The 22,522-nt window shown below is 40.0% G+C and overlaps 1 protein-coding gene and 1 long non-coding RNA gene across 3 annotated transcripts in view; both read right to left on the bottom strand.

The window, feature by feature from the left end:
• LOC103553298 (orphan sodium- and chloride-dependent neurotransmitter transporter NTT5) overlaps positions 1-16,858 on the bottom strand; it is a 36,607-nt gene extending 19,749 nt beyond the window's left edge. The window contains 5 exon segments of the mRNA XM_070558192.1: positions 3,982-4,063; positions 9,176-9,272; positions 9,389-9,449; positions 15,732-15,854; positions 16,605-16,858. Of these exon segments, the coding sequence (XP_070414293.1) occupies positions 3,982-4,057 (76 nt within the window). The 5' untranslated portion in view covers positions 4,058-4,063; positions 9,176-9,272; positions 9,389-9,449; positions 15,732-15,854; positions 16,605-16,858.
• Positions 16,859-17,510: 652 nt separating this feature from the next.
• On the bottom strand, positions 17,511-21,685 carry LOC139073536 (uncharacterized). 2 transcript variants are annotated; one of them, XR_011522367.1, is made up of 3 exons: positions 20,844-21,071; positions 20,373-20,422; positions 17,511-17,626 (listed from the first exon to the last, which is right to left on the bottom strand). It is a non-coding gene; the product is annotated as an uncharacterized lncRNA (long non-coding RNA). The 2 variants fall into 2 exon arrangements; XR_011522368.1 differs by lacking the exon at positions 20,844-21,071 and adding an exon at positions 21,272-21,685 and having other exon boundaries at positions 17,512-17,626.
• Positions 21,686-22,522: the final 837 nt, after the last annotated feature.

A 22,522-nucleotide genomic window follows, 5' to 3' on the forward strand; every position in this document is an offset into this window, starting at 1 on the left:
TGGGAACCAGTGCCAGGGCAGGAAGATCCTGAACTGTAATTGACGGATTGCTGGAGGCTCAGTGTGGACAACTCCGAGAATTAAAAACTCCAGGGGGATCCAGTCATGGGGGGAAAGGGGCACATTTTTGTGAGTTTAACCTCTAGGAACCAAACCAAGTTCTCACAGAATATTAGAGAAAAATCCCCTGTGCTTCCAGCAAGGGGAAGGAAAAAGGAATCATTTTAAAGTGCTCCAAAACATTCAGTTCTTAACAACGCTTGCCCTCAGGAGAAACTATAAACCAGAGCCTAATCTGCTGGGGTAATATCAGAGTCAAACTGACCTAGGGGAGAGGAAATATCCAACTTCAGCACCCTCTAGCCATTCTGTCCCACCTAAGAAGGGAGGGGAAAAAACCTGAGAAACACATACGAGGGTCACAATTTAGAGGCACAAGCCCACTAAACGACTGAGACCTAGTCATAGGACTAGAGAACACTTCCCTTCTCCCTCCCCCTCACCACCACATTACTAAAGGCCTATTTACAGCAGTTCCTTTTACCCATACATCACATCTGGCTATCAAGAACAAGCTACAAGGCATACCAACAGGGAAAAGACATAATTTGGAGAGACAGAGCAAGCATCAGAACCAGAGACATGGTAGGGATGTTGGAATTATCACACCAGGAATTTAAAACAACTATGATTAATATGCTAAGGGCTATAACGGACAAAGCAGACAGCATGAAAGAATAGATAGGCAATGTAAGCAGAGAGATGGAAATCCTAAGAAAAAAGCAAACAGAAGTGATAGATATCAAAAATACTGTAACAGAAATGAAGAATACATTTGATGGGTTTATTAGTAGACTGGACATGGCTGAGGAAAGAATCTCTGAGCTTGAGGATACCTGAATAGAAACTTCCAAAACTGAAAAGAAAAGAAAACAAAGACTGAAAATCAGAAAGCAGAAAATCAGTAAGGATATAGTCGAACTCAAAAACACCATGAATCAACTGCATATAATTGACATCTACAGACTACTTCAACCAATAACAGCAGAATACACATTTTTCTCAAGCTCATTCACCATGAGAGACCACATTCTGGGCTATAAAACAGTTTAACACATTTAAAACACTAGAAGTCATACAATGTCTGCTCTCAGTCCACAACTGAATTAAACTAGAAATCAATAACAGAAAGATAACTGGAAAACCCCAAATATCTGGAGATAAAACAACACACTTCTAAACACATGGGTCAAAGAAGAAATCTCAAGAGAAATGTAAAGATATTTTGAACTAAATGACAATGAAACACAACTTACCAAAATTTGTGGGATGCAGCAAAAGCAGTGCTTAGAGGGAAATTTATAGCATTGAATGCATATATTAAAAAAGAAAGATCTAAAATCAATAATCTAAGTTTCCACCCTAGGAAACTAGAAGAAGAACAGAAAATTAAATCCAAAGTAAATAGAAGAAAAGAAATAAAAAGAATTAGAGCAGAAATTGAAGACAGGAAATCAATAGAGAAAATCAACAAAATCAAAAGCTGGTTCTTTGAAAAGATCAATAAAATAGATAAGCCTCTAGCCAGGCTAACTAAGAAAAAAAGAAGAGGACACAAATTGCTAATATCAGAAATGAAAAAGGGGACATCACTACAAATCCCATGGACATTAAAAGGATAATAAAGGAATACTATCAACAACTCTAGGCCTATAAATTTGATAACCTAGATGAAATGAACCAATTCCTTGAAAGATATAATCTCCTAAAACTCATACAAGAAGAAATATACAATCTGAATAGGCCTGTCTCTATTAAATATATTTAATAAAGAATTAATAACCTTCCAGAACAGAAAGCACTAGGGCCAGATGGGTCCACTGGTGAATTCTACCAAATATTTAAGGAAGAAATTATACCAATTCTCTACAATCTCTTTCAGAGGACAGAAGCAGAGAGAATACTTCCTAACCCATTCTATGAGACAAGCATTACCCTGATACCAAAAGCAGACAAAGACATTACAGGGAAAGAAAACTACCAACCAGTATCGCTCATGAACATAGATGCAAAAATCCTCAACAAAATATTAGCAAATCCAATCCAACAACGCATAAAAAGAATTATACACCATGACCAAGTGGCATTTATCCCAAGTATGCAAGGCTGGTTCAACATTCAAAAATCAATTCATGTAATCCCTCAACAAACTAAAAAAGAAAAATCACATGATTGTATCAATAGATGCAGAAAAAGTATCTGACAAAATGCAACACCCATTCATAATAAAAACTATCAGTACACTAGGAATAGAGGGAAATTTCATCAACTTGATAAAGAATATCTACAAAAAACCTATAGCTAACATCATGCTTAACGGTGAGAAACTAGAAGCTTTCCCTCTAAAAGCAGGAACAAGGCAAAGATGTCCCCTCTCACCACACCTTTTCAATATTGTACTGCAAATCCTAGCTAATGCAGTAAGACAAGAAAAGGAAATAAAAGGCACACAGATCAGGAAGAAAGAAATAAAACTGTCTTTGTTTGCAGATGACATGATTGTCTATGCAAAAAATCCAAAAGAATTGACAAAAATGTCCTGGAACTAATTATAGAAAGGTTGCAGGATACAAGATTAATATTCAAAAGTCAATCACTTTCCTATATATTAACAATGAACAAGTGGAATGTTAAATTAAAAACATAATACCGTTTACATTAGCACTCAAAAAAATGAAATACTTAGGTATAAATCTAATAAAATATGTTCAAAATCTATATGAAGAAAACTAGAAAACTCTGATGAATAAACTCAAAGAACTAAATTAATGAAGAGATATTCCATTTTCATGGACAGGATAACTTAATATTCTTAAAATGTCAGTTCTTCCGAAGTTGATCTACAGATGCAATGCAATCCCAACCAAAATGCCAGCAAGTTACTTTGTGGATGTCAACAAACTGACTCTACAGGCAAAAGACCCAGAAGCCAACACAATGTTAAAGGAGAAGAAAAATGTTGGAGGACTGATATAACCTGACTTCAATACCCACTATAAAGCTACAGTAATCAAGAAATACAGTATTGGCAAAAGAATACACAAATAGATCAATGGAACAGAATAGAGAGCCCAGAAACAGACTCACATAAATATAGTCACCTGATCTTTGAAAAAGGAGCAAAGGCAATACAATGGAGTAAAGACAGTCTTTTCAACAAGTGATGCTGGAACAACTGGACATTCACATGCAAAAAAAGAATATAGACACAGACCTTACACCCTTCACAAAAATTAACTCAAAACAGATCACAGACCTAAATGTAAAATGCAAAACTATAAAATTCCTAGAAGATAACATAGGAGAAAATCTGGATGACCTTAGGTATAGTGATGACTTTTTAGATACAACATCAAATGCAATCCATGACCAAAATATAAGCTGATAAACTGGACCTCATTAAAATTAAAACCCTGTGGGGCTGGCCCTGTGGCCGAGTGGTTGGGTTCGCGCGCTGCACTGCAGGCAGCCCAGTGTTTCGTTGGTTCAAATCCTGGGCGCAGACATGGCACTGCTCATCAAACCACGCTGTGGCAGCATCCCACATGCCACAACTAGAAGGACCCACAATGAAGGATATACAACTATGTACTGGGGGGCTTTGGGGAGAAAAAAGGAAAAAAAAATTAAAACCCTGCTCTGCAAAAGACTCCATCAAGAGAATGAGAACACAAGCTACTGGCTGAGAAAAAAAGTTGCAAAAGACACATCTGATAAAGGACTGTTATACAAAATACAGACAGAACTCTTAAAACTCAGCAATAAGAAAACAAATAAACTGATTCAAAAATGGGCCAAAGACCTTAATAGACACCTCACCAAAGAAGACATCACAAGGCAAATAAGCATATGAAAATATGCTCCACACATATGTCATCAGGGAAATACAAAATCAAACAGCAACGAGATAGCATCACACACCTGTTAGAACAATCAAAATCCAGAACATAGCAACGCCAAAATGCTGGTGAGGATGTGGAGCAACAGGAACTCTCATTCATTGCTGGTGGGAATTCAAAATGGTACAGTCATTTTGGAATACAGTTTGGCAGCTTCTTACAAAACTAAACATACTCTTACCATATGATTCAGCAATTGTGCTCCTTGGTATTTATCCTAGAGTCGAAAACTTACGACCATACAAAAACCTGCACATGAATGCTTATGGCAGCTTTATTTACAATTGCCAAAACTTGGAAGCAACCAAGATATCCTTCAGTAGGTGAATGGATAGACTGTGCTACATCCAGACAATGGAATATGATTCAGTGTGAAAAAGAAATAAGCTATCAAACCATGAAAATACATGGAGGAAGCTTGAACGCATATTACTAAGTGAAAGACGCCAACCTGTAAACGCTACATACTTTATGATTCCAACTATAAGACATTCTGCACAAGGCACAACTAGAGAGACAGTAAAAAGATGGTGATTGCCATGGGTCACCAGTGGAGGGGTAAACAGGTAGAGCACAGAGGATTTTCAGGCAGTGAAAATACTCTGCGTGATACTACAATGGTAGATACACGTCATTATACAGTTGTCCAAACCTATAGAATGTACAACACTAAGAGTGATCCCTAATCTAAATTATGGGCTTTGAGTGATTATAATGTGCCAATGTAGATTCATCAATTGTAACAAATGTACCACTCTGGTGGGGGATGTTGCTAACAGGGGAGGCTGTGCCTGTGTGGGGGGAGGGGGCATATCAGAACTCATTCTACCTTCTTCTCAATTTTAATGTGAACATAATATTGCTCTTAAAAAAAATAAAGTCTTAAATATGAAAAAAATATATACTGGCAAGTTCCCTGCCATGCCTACTATTTGCCATCAAAACGAAAGGAAGTGTCTTCTAGGAAACATGGTTACATGAACACTGATGTCCAAACTTTCCCATAATCTCCCCACACCCAAGAAAAAAGTCAATTATTATAAAATATTAAAAATATGGGATTAAATGCATCATTTCTGAAAAGTGGTTTCCATCTTCATGTCAAAAATGGAGGAAATTCTGCTACATACACAATAGAGAGGACCAAATGGTACTCCCTGAGGGGTTAATTCACATCCACCCTTCCTGATGAAATGCTCCAACGTTTTGTGGAGTGAGTTATACTTTTCCAGGCAGCTTGTTGGAGAGATAAAAACAACCCCTGTCCAAAGCCCTTCTGCTCCAGTGAACCAACGACTTCCAGAAGCTGTGTCCCAGAGGGCACAAAGATGTGAGCCATCGAAGAGAAAGTCAATGGATTGATGGGTCTCTCCTTCAGACAACTGTGCCAATGCAGCATTAAGAGGGAGCATTAATTGGCACCACAAATGTTCAGAGCTGAACAAAAAATTACGTAGTGAAACCCAGCCTTTCACACAGTATCTTTAATGAAGACGAAAAAAATTGGGAAACACTACTGACATGAAGAGTTAAGTCTAGTCACGGTCCCAGCTGCCCCTCCTCTCTCCATCACACAGCCTAAATCGCTAAACAGCAATATAAATCTAGCCAGTGAGCCTTCAAGCTCAAGATCTGTGAAGAGCATTCTACCTCAAGAATCAGATGATCAACAGGGGTCCAAAAAGAAATTTAATGCCACACAATTTTTAGGCAAGAAACAAGCTAAGACTAATATGTCTTCATTCAAAAACAAATAAAAAGAAAAAAACCCACAATTTGGACCTTAATGCATGTGCACTCTTCTCTGAAAAAAAAAAAAAAAAAAAAAAACCTTGGTCAACTAAGATACCAACCAAAATAATAATTGGGATATAAATCCCTGGTGATAGCATAGAAAAATAACAACAATCATTTAAAAAGTATCTACTAAATCTTCCAGCAATAAATATAATATTTTTAAACCCCTATTCAAAATAGCTACAGCCTGCACCGCAGTCATGGTGGACGGACGAGATGGAATTGCTCAGGGGGTGCCATCAATGCCAGATGCTAGCTCAGTTCATCAAGTGGCCCATTTGCTTTGTCAGGAGGTTGAAAAAGATTCATCCCACTGGAAAAATGTTTATTTTTTCAGAGGAGGGAAAAAATGGAACCATTGAATTGATGGAGCCCCTGATGAAGAAATCTCTAGAATCATGGAATTAGTTGGAAGAAGAACAGCCAAAGCAACTATCACGTGTGCATGTTATATCCAGTTTAAAGAAGATAACCAGTCATCCTTGTGCTCTTAGACTTTATAGTGAAGCTGTGAAAATTACCCACGAGTTCCCTCAGATTTTTCTTTGGGCATTGTGCGATAGGATCAACCTTGACGGATTTGTTTATGATTGCAAATGAGCTACATTGAAGACTATTAAAGAAGGCCCCGTTTTTGAAGAAGAATCCTGTGGTTTCCAATAATCAATTTGCTCTCTCTTGAAATTTTATTTACCTAATTTTAGATATTCCAATCTGCACGTGTTTTTATTGTTGTTGTTTTGGTGAGGAACATTGCCCCTAACATCTGTGCCCATCTTCCTCTGTTTTCTGTAGGACACGACCACAAGATGGCTTGATGAGCAGTGCTAGGTCTGTGCCCAGGATCCGAACCCAAAAACCCTGAACTGCTGAAGCGGAGTGCACAAACTTAACCACTACACCACTGGGCCAGCCCCCAAATCTGCACTTTTTGATGGAACCAGTATACTGACAATTCTCATCTAAGTCCTCTTATAAAGAAGCACTTCTCAAGTATATGGAATGATCAGATGCAAGAACAAAACAGTTGTCCGAGTTCAGTTTTCTGTTTTACTAATAAAAATTAAAATGCTACATACTATGGGTCATTTCATTCTTATTCTTTTAGTCATATATTCAAGCATGAACTTGGAATTTCATAGTTGTAAGGTCAGGTCTTAGACCTACCAAATGAAACCCTACATCAACTATATCAAAGATTTACTCACTACCTCACAAATTATGCCACGTTAACTAATTGTTTGATACTCCTTGTAAAAAATGATTTTGACAAATTAAAAGAGCAAGCAGAACCCTACATCTTCTGTAATTTGTGAAGAACCTCTTTTTTGGGGATTTTAAAACTGAGCACTTACTACTGCCAAACAAGGGACACATGATCATTAAAACAGTTGATGAAATTGTTAGGTTTTTTTTCTTCCTTTCAACTGTCATTATCCTTAGTATGGAATTCCTGTTTACCATCAAGTAATTTTAGGGGTGGGCAAGGAGGGATGTGGCACGCGTAGGCCAGAGGATGATGCAAAATAACTTGTGATGAACTGCATGGCCAGTTAGGTTTCATAGCTTGACCCATTCTTTTCAGTGAAGAAATAAACTAATTCCAAATCCACTTAGATTGTAAATTATACCAAAAATATTTATTTTAAATTGACATAAACTTCAACTTTCATCATACCAAAATACTCTGCAAATTACTTAAAGGACATTGCCATAGCCACTTATGGGAAAGCATTTTAAAGATTTTATTTTTTTTTTCCTTTTTCTCCCCAAAGCCCCCCAGTACATAGTTGTATATTCTTCGTTGTGGGTCCTTCTGGTTGTGGCATGTGGGACGCTGCCTCAGCGTGGTTTGATGAGCAGTGCCATGTCCACGCCCAGGATTCGAACCAACGAAACACTGGGCCGCCTGCTGCGGAGTGCACGAACTTAACCACTCAGCCACGGGGCCAGCCCCGCATTTTATTATGGAAAGTGAAGACAATTATAACTGAAACTTAGGAAGGACACCAGCCAGTGTCAATAACAGCATTATCTTGGATGCTAGAGAAGGGGTCCGTCCTCACTTGTGTTAACCTCCGAAAACTCAGTGCTATTGAATGTTAAAAGTGCCCTGCCTGAAATCTTCCCTTGAGCTGCCATGTTTAGTAAATTGGACTAAATGAAGAGGGGATCTTGCTTTCTGTCGATGAATCCTTTATGCTAATGATTTATGGTGCCACACCTCTGGTCCCAAACTCACTTCTGAGCTGCACAACATCTGCACCTGGCTGTCTGACCAGCACTTCAATTGGAGCAGGTACAGTTTAACCCAGCAGAGCTCACCTTCCAAGTGTTCCCTGATTTTTTACAATAATTTTATTGAGATACAGTTCACATATCATACAACTTACCATATTTCAACTGCACAACTCAATGACTTTTAGTATATTCACAGAGTTGTGCAACGACCACCATAATCAATTTTAGAACACTTTTATCACCCCCAAAAGAAACTCTGTACTGTTTACCTATCATGGCCCAACCCCTCCACCACCACTACTCACCCCCCAGCCCTTAGCGACCAGTAATCTGCTTTCTGTCTTATATGTACGCCTATTCTGGACATTTAATGTAAATGGAATCATATAATATATGGTCTTTTGTGACTGGATTCTTTCACCCAGCATAACATTTTCAAGATTCATCTATACTGTAGCATGTAGCTTCATCCTTTTTTATGGCCAAATAATATTCCATTATAGCACATTTTGTTTATCCGTTCATCAGTTGGTGGACATTTGGGTTTCTACCATTCAGCTAGAAGGAATAATGCTATTATGAACATTTGGGTATAAGTTTTTCTGTGTACATGTTTTCATTTTTCTCAGTTATATGCCTAGAGTGGAACTTCTGTGTCAAATGGAAAATATGTTCAACTTTTTAGGAACTGCAAAACTGTTTTCCAAAGTGGCTGCACCATTTTACACCCCCAGCAGCAGTATACAAGGATTCTAATTTCTCCATATCCTCAACAACACTTGTTATTATCTGACTTTTTTATTATAGTTATCCTTATGGCTGTGCAATAGTATCTCATTGTGGTTTTAATTTGCCCTGTTTCTGTTAAGGTTGCCATAAGCCACCCAATTGCCCAGAAATGCATGAATACCTCCTTTTCACTGCCATTGCCACTGTACATTCAGGTGACTGTCATCTCTCCCTTGAACTGTGACAGCCATAGGTATACAACTGGACTTCCTGTTGCCAGCCTCCTCCCATCATCCAGACAATAAGGCTGTATTAAACATCAGTTGTAACTATTATACTGTAAAGCTTAGAAACCTGATAAGTATAAACAGGGGAATGCTTCCTGGGAAGCATGCAGTAGAGAAACCTCGCAAACACTACCTTAATGAAGTGATCAAGGTTAAGCTCACCAGTGATGTCAGGCGGATATCATGTGCCTTCTAACGTGATGTGATGAGAAGGGCACTTCACTTCTGTGGTAGTTTTTCCAATATCCTGAACTCCAGTCTATCACGAGAAAACATCAGACAAACCCAAATTGAGGGATATTCTACAAACTGTCTGATCGGCACCCCTCAAAACTGTCAAGGTACTGAAAAACAAAGAAACACTGAGAAACTCACAGAGCAGAGGAGACTAAGGAGACATGACAACTAAATATGATGCAAGATCACGGATTGGCTCCTGGAACAGAAAAAGGACATCAATGGAAAAACTGGTGAAATCTGAATAAAGCCTGGAGTTCAGTTAATAATAATGTACCTATGTTAGTTTCTTAATTTTGACAAATGTATCACGGTAATGTAAGATAACATTAAGGCAGAGGAACTGGATGAGGGGTTAGAGGAGGGGTTAGACAAGAATTCTCTGTACTATCTTTGAAACTTTTCCGTAAACCTAAAGTTACTCCAAAATTTAAAAAATATATTTTTGAAAAGCTACAAGAAATTACATAATTAAGAATAAATTTCTAGGGCCAGCCTGGTGGCGCAGTGGTTAAGTGCCCACATTCCACTTCTCGGTGGCCCAGGGTTCGCCCGTTTGGATCCCAGGTGCGGACATGGCACCGCTTGGCAAGCCATGCTATGGCAAGTGTCCCACATATATATAGAGGAAGATGGGCACAGATGTTAGCTCAGGGCCAGTCTTCCTCAGCAAAAAGAGAAGGATTGGCAGTAGTTAGCTCAGGGCTAATCTTCCTAAAAAAAAAAAAAAAAGAATAAATTTCTAGGGGCCGGCCTGGTGGCACAGCGGTTAACTGTGCACGCTCTGCTTGGGTGGCCCAGGGTTTGTCGGTTCGGATCCCGGGTGCAGATATGGCACCACTTGGCAAGCCATGCTGTGGCAAGTGTCCCACATATAAAGGAGAGGAAGATGGGCACAGATCTTAGCTCAGGGTCAGTCTTCCCCAGTGAAAAGAGGAGAGTTGGCAGCAGTTAGCTCAGGGCTAATCTTCCTCAAAAAAAAAAAAAAGTCAATCCATCATGAAGACAATATTTACAAATGTGTACAAACATTAACAAATCTCAAAATACATGAAGCAAAAATTTACAAAAGCCAAAGAAAAATAAATTAATTTCACAATCATGGTAGAAGTTAACACCCTTTCTCAATAACTGATAGGAAAAAAGCAGACCAAAATATCAGTAAAGATCTAGAAGATCCAAAAACACTATCAGTAGCTTTAACCTAATTAATATTTATGGAACCCCAAAACTGAAGAATACACATCCTTTACCAATGCCATATGCTAGGTCATAAAACAAGTATCAATAAATTTATAAGGACTGAAATCACACAGAGTATGTTCTCAGACTACAACGTAAGTAAATTTAAAACCAATAACAATAAGATATTTAAAGAAACTCCAAGTACTTGGAAATTAAAGAATATATTACTAAACAATCCACAGGTCAAAGAATAAATCACAAAGAAATTATAAGGTATTTTAAACCAAAGGATAATAAAACTACAAAATATCAAAATTTGTGAGATGCAGCAAAAGCAATGCTTAGAATATTATAGCTTTATGTGTTGATACTAGAAAAGAGGAAAGGCTTCAAGATGCTTTTAAGAAAGGAACAAAGGAAAATATATATAAAATCAGAAATCAATGAAATAGAAAACAGACGATACAGAAAAGTAAGGAGGCCAAAGCTGGCTCTTTGAAATGATCAACAAAACTGGTAAACTCCTAGACAGATTAAGAGAAAAAGAGATATGCAAATAACCAATATCAGGATTAAAGATGAGTTATTACTACATATCCTATAGACATTAAAAGAACAATAGGAAGGGCTGCCCCATGACCTAGTGGGTAAGTTCAGTGCACTCTGCTTTGGCCGCCTGGAGTTCTGTTCCCAGGCACAGACCTACACCACTTGTCAGCAGCCATGTTGTGGCAGTGACCCACATACAAAATAGAGGAAGACTGGCACAGATGTTAGCTCAGGGCCAATCTTCCTCAAGCAAAAAGAGTAAGATTAGCAACAGATGTTAGCGCAGGGTGAGTCTTCCTCAGCAAAAAAAAAAAAAAAAGAAGAAGAAGAAGAAGAAGAAGAAAATATTATGATGACTTTATGCCAACAAACTTAACAACTTTGATGAATTGGGAAAATTCCTTAAACATACAATTTAACAAAACTGACATCAAATGAAACGAGAAATCTGTATAGTCCTATATCTATGAAATAAATTGAATTCCTTATCAAAACTCTTCCCACCAAAAAAACTCCAGGACCAGATGGTTTCAATGAATGAATTATATCAAATATTGAAAGAAAAATTAACACCAATCTTATACAAGTACTTTTAGAAAAATAGAAGAGGAGGAAACACTTGCCAATCCATTTTATAAGGCCACCATGACCCTAATACCAAAACTTGATAAAGATATTAGTAAAACAAACAATTTCAGACCAATATCTTCATGAAGTAGATGCAAAATTCCTCAACAAAAGTTACAAGGCGAATCCTGCAAGATATAAAAGGGATAAGAAACAATGATCACATAGAGTTTGTCCCAGAAATGCAAGGTCAATTTAACACGCAAAAGTCAAACAACATAATTCAGAAATAGACCCATAAGTACATTTCAATTGTTGACAGAGAGTCCGAAGACATCCAATTGAGAAAGAAAAGTCCTTTCTGGGATAACTGGATATCCATATGGGGAAAACAAATGAAACTTGAATTCTACTTCACACCATAGACAAACATTAACTTTAGATGAATCATAGACCTAAATGTAAAGTCTAAAACTATAAAGTATTTAAAAGAAAATGTAAGATAATATCTTCATGACTTAGGGGCAGGTAGAAGTTTCATAGACAAGACACAAAATGCAATAATCATAAAAATTAATCATTTAGACTTTGCCGAATTAAAAACTTCCGCTCATCAAAAGACTTGATTAAGAAAATTAATAGGGAAGCCAGAGACTAGGAGAAAATGATCCTGAGACGTATATCTGACAAAGGACTTGTGGTTCAAGGAATATAAAGAACTCCCAAAACTTAATAAAATGATACACGACAATAAAAAATGGGTAAAAGATATGAAAAGACACTTAACAAAGAAAGATATATAAATGGCCAACACATATCTGAAAAAGGTGCTCAACATCATTACTCATCAGATAAGTGCACCTAAAAGCACAACGATATACCATTAAACCCCCATGAATTAAGTATAAGTGGTACCCGAATAATGGTACCCCCAGGCACTTTGCAGAAACAAACTGAAATGTTCCCTGGAGTAAGACACCTCCATTCTAGGTCTTAACCTATTCCTACAAATAATTTCTCCAGAACAAGGAGAAGCACAGCACTTAAGGAAAAAAGGTGTCACTAGTGAGAACTGACAGAAACAACAGACGGCAGAATCAAATTAGCAGAGACATCAAATACTGGAATCCTTAGACAAAGTCAATAAAATAACTGGTTTCCATTTTTAAAGAAATAAATGAAAAGTTTGAAAACATCTGCAGGATTCTATAAAAAGTGATTTAACAGATTTTAAAAAAATAGAATTCCTAGAAATGAAGAACACAATGAGTGAAACAAAGTTTATTTGATGGATTTAACAGTGGTTTAGATTCTGCTGAAGACAGCACTGGTGAACTGAAATAGGTCAGAAAAACAACCAAGAACGTAGCACTGAAATATAGTGACATGGGAAATACAAAAAGGAGGTCAAGAAACACAGAAGTTAAAGTCTGACAAATATTTAACTGGAGTTCCTAAAGGAAAGAACAAAAAATGGTGCAGAAACAATGTCTGAAGACATTACAACAGAATTTTCCAGAACTGATGAAACACACCAATCCTAGATTAAAAAAGCCCAACAAAGTCCAAGGGAGACAAAAGAAACTTCAAATATAGACATATCATTATAAAATACTTCAAAACAGGAGCCAGCCCAATTGAACAGTGGTTAAGTTTGCCCACTCCACTTCAGTGGCCCAGGATTCATGGGTTCGGATCCCAGGCATGGACCTAGCACTGCTGGTCAAGCCACGCTGTGGCAGCATCCCACATAAAATAGAGGAAGATTGGTGTGGATGTTAGCTCAGCAACAACCTTCCTCAAGAAAAAAGAGAAAGACTGGCAACACATGTTAGCTCAGGGTGAATCTTCCTCACAAAAAAACCTCCAAAAAAACAAAAAACACTTTAAAACAATTATAAGAAGAATACAGATTATCTGTAAAGGAGAGACATAAAGGTGACTTCTCAATGGCAGAAATGGAAGCCACAAGACAGTGGTAGGATATGATCAACATATTAAAAGAAAACAACCTGCCAATCTAGAATTTTAAGCCCTAAAAAACTTTACCTTTTAAAATGAGGGTAAAATAAAAATAGTTTACAATAGACAAAAATTTTGAAAATCAGTCACCAAGAGATCCTCATTAATGGAAATTCTAAAATATCTGCTTCAAGAAGAAGGCAAGTAGTCCCAGACGGGTGAGTTGAGAAACAAGAGTGATAAATACAAAATATATATATTTAAAATATATAAAATATGTAAGAAAATCCGAATGAAAAAAGTGATTATATGAAACAAAATAATAATGTCCTGAGAGGTTAAAAAGTAAAAATTAAAAGCATCAAAACAACATAAAAGTTGTGAAAAAGGGACATAGAATTTAAATATTCTAAGTTCTTTGTATCTTCTGGGAGGAGGGGAAATATACTATAATTTCTATAAGTTAGGTGTGCGTTTGTTAAGTTCTAAGATGACCACTAAATAAACACAGAATATAAAACTTTATAACTATTAGAAGGACAAAAATATACATAATAATAAAAAATACCAGTCTGCTTACCTACCAAAATTGATAAAATTAAGAAGACTAACACCAAATGTTGAAAAGAGGTGGAGCACCTGGAACTTCCCTAGATTGTTGCTGAGTGTGAATGGTACAAGCATTCTGAGAAAGGTCTAGCAGTTTCTTATGAAACAGGACTTGTTGAATCTTAGTTCTTATTAAACTCTAGACCCAGTAATTCCACTCCCATGGGTTTACCCGAAAAAAACATAAAAACATAAGCCACAAAAAGATTTTTACAAGAAGCCATAGCAGCGTTATTCATAATAACCAAAGATTAATGAAATAGAAAACAAATATACAATGGAAATCAACAAAGCCCAAAAGATCTTTGAAAGAACTAAAAAAAACTGACAATCTTCTAGTGAGACTGATCAAGAAAAAGGAGAGAAAGTACAAATAAGCAATATTAGGAATAAAAGAGGGGACATTACTATAGATATTGCAAATAAATAATAACAATAATAATAATGAATATTAACATTATGGCACCAATAAATTTGGAAAAATAGATTAAATACTCAAATACCTTTAAAAAATTAACCAGAGCCAGCCCTGATGGCCTGGGGGGTAAAGTTCTGCATGCTCCGCTTTGGCAGCCTGGGTTCAGTTCCCAGGCATGGAACCACACCTCTCACCTGTCAGTAACCACATTGTGGCGAGGGCTCACACAGAAGAACGAGAAGAACTTAACAACTATACACAACTATGTGCCGGGGCTTTGGAGAGGGGAAAGGAAGAAAAAAAGGGGTAAGACTGGCAACAGATGCTAGCCTAGGGCGAATCTTCCCCTGCAAAACACAAAACAAAACAAAACAAAAACTCGTTTAAAAGAAAAAGAAAAATTAGCCAAGAACTACCTCAGGAAGAATAGAAAGCCCAAGAAGTCCTGTAACCATTAAATAAATTGAATCTGTAATCAAAAATATTTCATTGGGGCTGGCCCCGTGGTCAAGCAGTTAAGTTCACACACTCCGCTTCAGTGGCCCAGGGTTCGCCAGCTCGCAAGCTGGGTGCAGACCTACACACCACTCATCAAGCCATGCTGTGGCGATGTCCCGCACAAAAAAACTAGAAGGACTTGCAACTAGGATATACAGCTATGTACTGGGGCTTTGGGGAAGGAAAAAAAAAAAGAGAGAAAACTTGGCAACTGATATTAGCTCAGGGCCAATCTTCCTCATCAAGAAAAAAAAAAGGCATACCTTTAAAAAAAACTGAGAAAGAATAATAACATTTGCATCAAAAAACAAAAACAAAACACCTGTTTACACGCCCCATGCACTTTTGTGAATGCATATTTTATTTCACAATTTGGAATGCTAAAAATAAAACAGCAAGAACAAGAAGATACGGCCAGAGAATTCGGAGAAACGCTGGCAGAAAACGCTGTCACAAAGAACTAAAAAGATACAAAAAAGTAACCAAGAGCCACAGATCATCAACACAAAATCAAATGAGAGAAACTCTAAAGCGGGTCCACAGTGATTTCTTTCTTTGGGGTTTTGCTTTCCTGTTGGTGGGAGGGGGCAGGTTGTAGCAATAAACAGCAAAACAGAAATCTTTACTCAATTCGCTCAAAAGTTAACCAAGTTGAGGAAGCTGCAGACATTGATGTGGCAGTCGGCGCCTCACCTAAAAAGCACCAATCTTCACGACAACTCGCCTGCCAGCAGCTGCGAGGTGACAGTCCTCACACACACGAGGAGGACGTCCCATTCCCATAACTCATGTTGCGGACACTGATTCCGGGTTCCACTAAAAAAAAAGGAAAATTGCATTCCTGCAAAACAGACACCCCCTCCCCTGAGCACATTCCAAACCTGTACTCCTTCCAACAAGTTTTCTGGTTAATTAGTCAATTCGACCCTTCCGTGGCAAACTGAGATGCTGCCAGCTGGCCACGTGCGACACCTAGAAAGCCCGCCGGACCCTCGGCAGACCCCTTGCTCCCAGGCTCGGGAGGCCCCGGGGGCGACCCTACGTGGGAAACCCCACAGCAGCCCTGCAGCGAGCCCTCGGGGGGGAGCTCGGGGTCCCCAGAGACGCCCGTTGCTCAGCTTCCCTCGCTCCTTGGAACCGTGACCCCCAGACAGGAGAGGAGGAGCTGTGGAGGCTCCTCGAGGGGCGGGGAGTCGCCGTTCGTCCCTCCCCCGCCCGAGGGGACGGCGACGGGGACGGGGCCAGGCCGAACTCTGCCGTGCGGGAGCCTGAACCGATGGGTCCAGCGGGCAGGACTCCTGGGCTCGGCCCTGGCGCCGACTTGAAGTCAGCTTCCGTGGGCGGAGGGGCTGAACCCCATCTCCTGGGTCCGAGGGGACAAAGGAGGGACCCCTGAGGCCTATGTGACCCCCTCGGCTCCACAGCGACCGGGGCGTCCGGGAGGCTCCCGGCCGGCGGCCTGTTACCCCCAGAGCCGCAGCCGCAGACGTGACGCCCAGCCTCGACGCCCAGACTCACACATCCCACATCTGGGAGCGTTTCCGGGTTCCCCGGGGCCACCCTCACCCTAGGCTGGGGGCCTGGGCTCTTCCGTCTTAGTCAGTCAGACGAAAAGGAGGGTGAAGAAGCCTCAACTGAGAAGCCCAGCTACCCCCTCGGGCCCCTTCAGGCCTCGTCAGGCCGGTGCGCGACGCTCCTCGCTCCGCCTCAGGCGCCTCCCTTCCCGCCGTTCCTCTGCGCATGCGCTGCTGCTCCCGCTGCGCCCCCTCCTGAGCTCGCGGAGCTCGCCACTCCGCCCTCTCTGCATGCGCTTCCTCTCTACGTGCGCGCGCGCGCCGCGCGCGCGCACAAGCACACGCCCTCCACCTGCGCATGCGCCGCTGCCTTTCTAGCCGCGCCCTTTGGACCACGTGCCCAACCCTCTGTCCCGGTCTGGTCCTCACCTCCTCTGCTCTTCCCGGGCCTTTAGCCGTTTCTTGGTCTAGAGCTTATGCTTTCCTTCCACACCTCCCAGTAAGGTCGTGGTGAGGATGAGGTGGAAGGCTTGTTCTTCCCGTTCGTTCCTTTCTGACTTCAAACCTTCGACTCTTACTTAAAGGCTGCCCCACTCCTAGCCAAATCTTAAATATGTGTCCGACAAGACAGACATGGACCTTGCCTTCAGAGAGCTCAGGAATCTACTGGAATTGCAGACAAGAATCAAAAACCCAGACAAAGATTTACTTAGGTCAATGGCTCTCAAACTTTTTGGTCTCAGGACTGCTTTTATACTCTTAAAAATTAAGGACCCCAGTAATTTATGTGGGTTACATTTATGTAGGTTGTATGTTTATGTGAGTTACGTCTATCAATATTAAAACTGAGAAATTCTAAGATATGTATTGTCATCAAAAATCCATTGTGTTAACATAACGTTTTTTTAAAGTGTCTATGATTTTCACACCAAAAATAATTTAGTGATAAGACTATTTTACACTTTTGCAAGTTTCTTTAATGCTTGGCTTAATAGAATACAGTTGGATTCTAATTTCTGCTTTTGCATTGGGTCTGTTGAAAGAGCTCCTGTCCTGTAGCTTCTGGAAACGTCACTGTATGCCCAAGAGAAAATGAGAGTGAAAAGGCAGATAACATCCTAATAGTGTTAGGAAAATAATATTCATTTCATGGACCCCTGAAAGTGTCTCAGGAACCCCCAAGGGTCCCTGGCCCACATTTTGAGAACCACAGGCTTAAATCATTATGATTGAACAAAGAGATGTTTGGTGTCTAGGTGCTGTAAGAATGCATCATAATATGTGGAAATTATTCCATCCTTGAACACGTGGACTCAGTTTGGAGGGAGGAGTTCTCTGAGGAAGTAACATTGAAGCTGAGGCTTGAAGGAGAACTTACTAGTGAAAAATGAGGTATGAGGGGGCTGGCCCCGTGGCCAAGCGGTTAAGTTCACGCGCTCCGCTGCAGGCGGCCCAGTGTTTTGTTGGTTCGAATCCTGGGTGCGGACATGGCACTTCTCATCAAACCATGCTGAGGCAGCATCCCACATGCCACAACTAGAAGGACCCACAATGAAGAATATACAACTATGTACCAGGGGGCTTTGGGGAGAAAAAGGAAAAAAATAAAATCTTTAAAAAAAAAAATGAGGTATGAGCATCTCAGGCCCTGAGAATATGCCAAGGCCCTGAGGCAGGAAAATCTGTGAACTCAAGTCATCAAGAAAAATGTTGGTCAATAAATACTTATTGAATGATGTGCCCACACTGCCCTAGACCCTAGAGATACTGTTATGAAAAAGATTTTACATTCTAGTGGCAAAAAGACAGTAAATACACAAACAAATAGGAATTTCCAAGGATGGGAGTGCCATTAAGAAAACAAAATAGAGTGTTATTAGGGGACTAGGCAGGGAGCTATAGACAGAGTAGTCAAGAAAGAGCTCTCGGAGGAGGTGATGTTTGAGCAGAGTCTTTTTTTTTTTTTTTTTTTTTTAAGGATTGGCACCTGGGCTAACAACTGTTGCCAATCTTTTTTTTTTCTGCTTTATTTCCCAACACCCTCCCTGCCCGCCCCCCCCGGCCCCCCCCCCCACCCACATAGTTGTATATCTTAGTTGCAGGTCCTTCTAGTTGTGGGATGTGGGACGCCGCCTCAACATGGCCTGACAAGTGGTGCCATATCCGCGCCCAGGATCCAAACCCTGGGCCGCCACAGCGGAGCGTGCGAACTTAACCACTCGGCCACGGAGCCGGCTCCTGAGCAGAGTCTTGAAGGAGATGAGGGAGAAGCTGTGAACAGCATGGGGAAGAGCATTCCAGGTAGAGGGAAGAGCAGTGACAAAGACCTTGAGGCAGAAGTGTACTTGACAGGTTCGTGAAGCAGCAAGGAGGACAGTGTGGCTGGATCCCAGTGACTGAGGGATAGGGTGGTAGTAGATGGGATCAGAGAAGTAGCAGGGGCCTGAGTATTGTATGGAGGGCCTTGTAGGTCATGGTAGGAAGTTGGGGTTTTTTTCCTGAGTGAGATGAAAACCTATTAGAGGGTTTTCAGTCAATAAGTGATTTATGTTTTAACCGGAGGATCCCTCTAGCTTCTGGGCAGACAATAATATGTGTGGGCTAAGGGTAGCTTCTGGTGGCTCCAGGCTTGTATCTGTATAACTCCAATCTCTGCCCTTCTCTTCTAGGAGTGTCTCTCCTCTGGGTGTCTCTTATAAGGACACTTGTCATTGGATTTAGGGCCTACTCCAATAATCTAGGATAATCTCATCTTGAAATCCTTAATTTAATTACATCTGCAAAGACCCTTTTTCCAAATAAGGTCACATTCGCAAGTTCTGGGGGTTAGGACAAGAATGTATCTTTTGGGGAGCCACCATTGAACCAACTAGAGTATGTCTGGGATGGGGACTGAAAATATGCATTTCTAGCAAGTTCCCAGGTGACACTGATGTTGTCCTTGCAGGGATCACAATCACCAACGTAGAGAAGTCAAGCAAGAGGGGGACCAAAAATTGACAGCATGGATATCATTGGTGACTTTGACGAAAGTGGGTTTGGTGGATGAGTCAGGATAAAAATCTACTGGAGTAGATTCAAGGGAGACTTGAAGAGAGGAAGCAGCAGTGAACACAGACAGCTGTGTAGTGGCTTTTATTATCAAGAAGAGGAAGAAATGGAACAAAAGTGTGGAAGGATGGATGGTCAAGGAATGAGTTTTTAAGATGGAAGAAATAATAGCACATTTGTATGCTAGTAGGAAGGAGTTGGTAGGGAGGGGGAACCTGAAGATTCAAAGGAGAGAGGAACAAATCATAGCAGGGATGTCCTTAAGGAGGCAAAAAAAGATGGAAGAGAGCATGCAGGTGGACTGGTTTCCCTTAGGGCTGAGTGGTCCGATATGGTAGCCACTCGCCACATGTGGCTTCTGAGCACTCAAAATATACTGAGTCCAAATTGATATATGCTCTCAGTGTAAAATACACACTGGATTTCATAGACTTAGTACAAAAAGAAGACTGTAAAAGATCTCACTAGTATTTTTTATATTGATTATATGTTAATATTTTAGATATGTTGGATTAAATAAAATATATTATTAAAAATAATTTCATTTCTTTTTTTTAAATATTTATACTGGTATTATCTGTAATAACCCAAAACTGGAAACAACCAAAATGTACATCCACAGTTGAATGGATAAATAAATTGTGGTATATTCAGACAGCAGAATACTGTAGAGTGGTGAGAATGTAAGAACTGTTGCTAGTTATTCCACTGATGAATCTCACAAACATAATGTTGAACAAAATCAAGTCAAACACAAAAGAATACTTACTGTATGGTTCCATTTACATAACAAAAAACAGGCCAAACCAAAGGATGGTGCTGTAAGTCAAGAGAAAGGGGTTAGTGATTTGCAAGGGCGTAAATGGTTTCCAGGTTGATGATAATGTTGATCTTAGTTACATGGGCATTTACTTTGTCATAATTCATTGAGCTGTACATTGTGATTTGTGAACATTACTATATGGGTATCATCCTTCACAACAACAACAAAAAAAGGTAAAAAATAGCATTGTGCACCCAAAACTACTAAAAGAAAATTTGAAAGTACCGGAGTTTGTCACAGATCTGAATTTTGATACTGGTTAAAATGTAGTTACAGGTATTCTACCCATAGCAGTCAGGATTATTAAAGCTGGTTGCTTTAACATACAACTCCAAAATATTAGTAGCTTAATGCAATAGATTCGTACTTATATAAAGTCCAAAAGGCTCTCCTCCAAGGAGAGACCAGGGACCTAACCTCCTTAATCTCTTGTCTCTCCATCCCTGAGTTCTCCAGTGACTTCTCAGCTTCCAGGCAGCCAATGAGTGAAGGGAGAGAGACGAGGTAAAAACTGTACAGGACATTTTATGGCCAAGTTCAGAAGTGGCCTGTATCACTCTGCACCCGCTCCATTGGCCCAAGACTAGTCACATGGCCTCAACCTCACTGCAAGGAGGCCTGGGAAGTGTAGTCTTCCCTCTGTGCCTAGGAAAGAGGAAACCAAATTGGTGAGCATCTAGAGAATCTCTGCCACCCATCCTTGGACCTCCAGTTGCTCATGTCCTCACCTCTGAGGAAAGGATTAGTGTGTGGAAGAGAGGGAGATCGGTGTTTTAGTTTACTGTGACTGCAATAACAAACTATCACAAACTTGGCAGCTTAAAACAACGGAAATATATTCTCACACAGTTCTGGAGGCCAGAAGTCCAAAATCAAGGTGTTGGCAGGGCTACACTCCCCTCTTAAGGCTCTAGAGGGGAATCAGATCTTTGCCTCTTCCAGCTTATAGTCGCTGCAGGACTCCTCTGGCTTGTCGCTGCGTAACTCCCATCTCTGCCTCTCTCTTCACATGACATTATCCTCTTCTCTCTGTCTTCTCCTCTGTGTGTCTCTTACAGCACTGGACACTTGTCAGTAGATTTAGGGCCCACTCGGATAATCCAGGTTGATCTTATCTTGAGATCCTTAACTTAATTACATCTGCAAAAACGCTCTTTTCCAAAGAAGGTCACATTCACAGATTCCAGGACATGATACACACCTTTTGGGGGGATCACCATTCAACCCACTACAATTAGTTCAGCAGCAATTATAATTATCTGTGTGGAAAATGATGAGAGCCTGGATTAGGATGGTGGCCTTGGAGTTGGAGAAAAGTGGATGGATTTGAAATATGTTTTAGTATATATACTAAAGGATATTATTATAATTTAGTATATAGTTTAGTATATAATACTAAAGGATATTATTTATATTATTATTTAGTATATATACTAAAGGATATTAGAGGACTTCATGATAGCTTAGAAGTGGGAGCTGAGGACAAGGGGTGGTCTGGGTTTCATAGGGCCATGAGGGGAATGGACTGGAGGGGAGACTAAGGCCAAGGAGGAGCCTGAGGTCTGGGCTCAAGACGGAAAACACAAGACCTGGTCAGCCTGAGCCAGAAGGACAGAGAGGAGAGGACAGGGTAGAGAATCAGGACGCAGGAGGGATTGGTTTAGGGACTGATGGGCTATATGGGAAAAAGGGAACGAGGATGTCACCCAGGGCTTGGCCCACCTGGGAAGAAAGGATCTGTGAACTTGAAGACAGATCTCTTGATATTATCCAGTCAGAGGAGAAAAAAATAAATAAGAATGAAAAGGAGTGAATTCAGTTCACTAGTATTTTGTTGAGGGTTTCTGCATCTATGTTCTAACCTTATACCTCAAGGAACTAGAAAAAAGAAGAACAAACTAAGTCCACAAGTAGCAGAAGAAAGAAAATAATAATGATTAGAGCATAAATAAATGAAATAGAAACTAGAACGACAGTTTAAAAATCAATGAAATGAAGAGTTGCTTTTTTTAAAAGATAAACAAAATTGACCATCCTTTGCTAAGACTCAGAAAAAAAGATACATGATTCAAATTAATAAAATCATAAATGAAAAG

The sequence above is a fragment of the Equus przewalskii genome, chromosome 9 (genome assembly GCF_037783145.1).
Source record: "Equus przewalskii isolate Varuska chromosome 9, EquPr2, whole genome shotgun sequence".
Classification (NCBI taxonomy): Eukaryota; Metazoa; Chordata; class Mammalia; order Perissodactyla; family Equidae; genus Equus; species Equus przewalskii.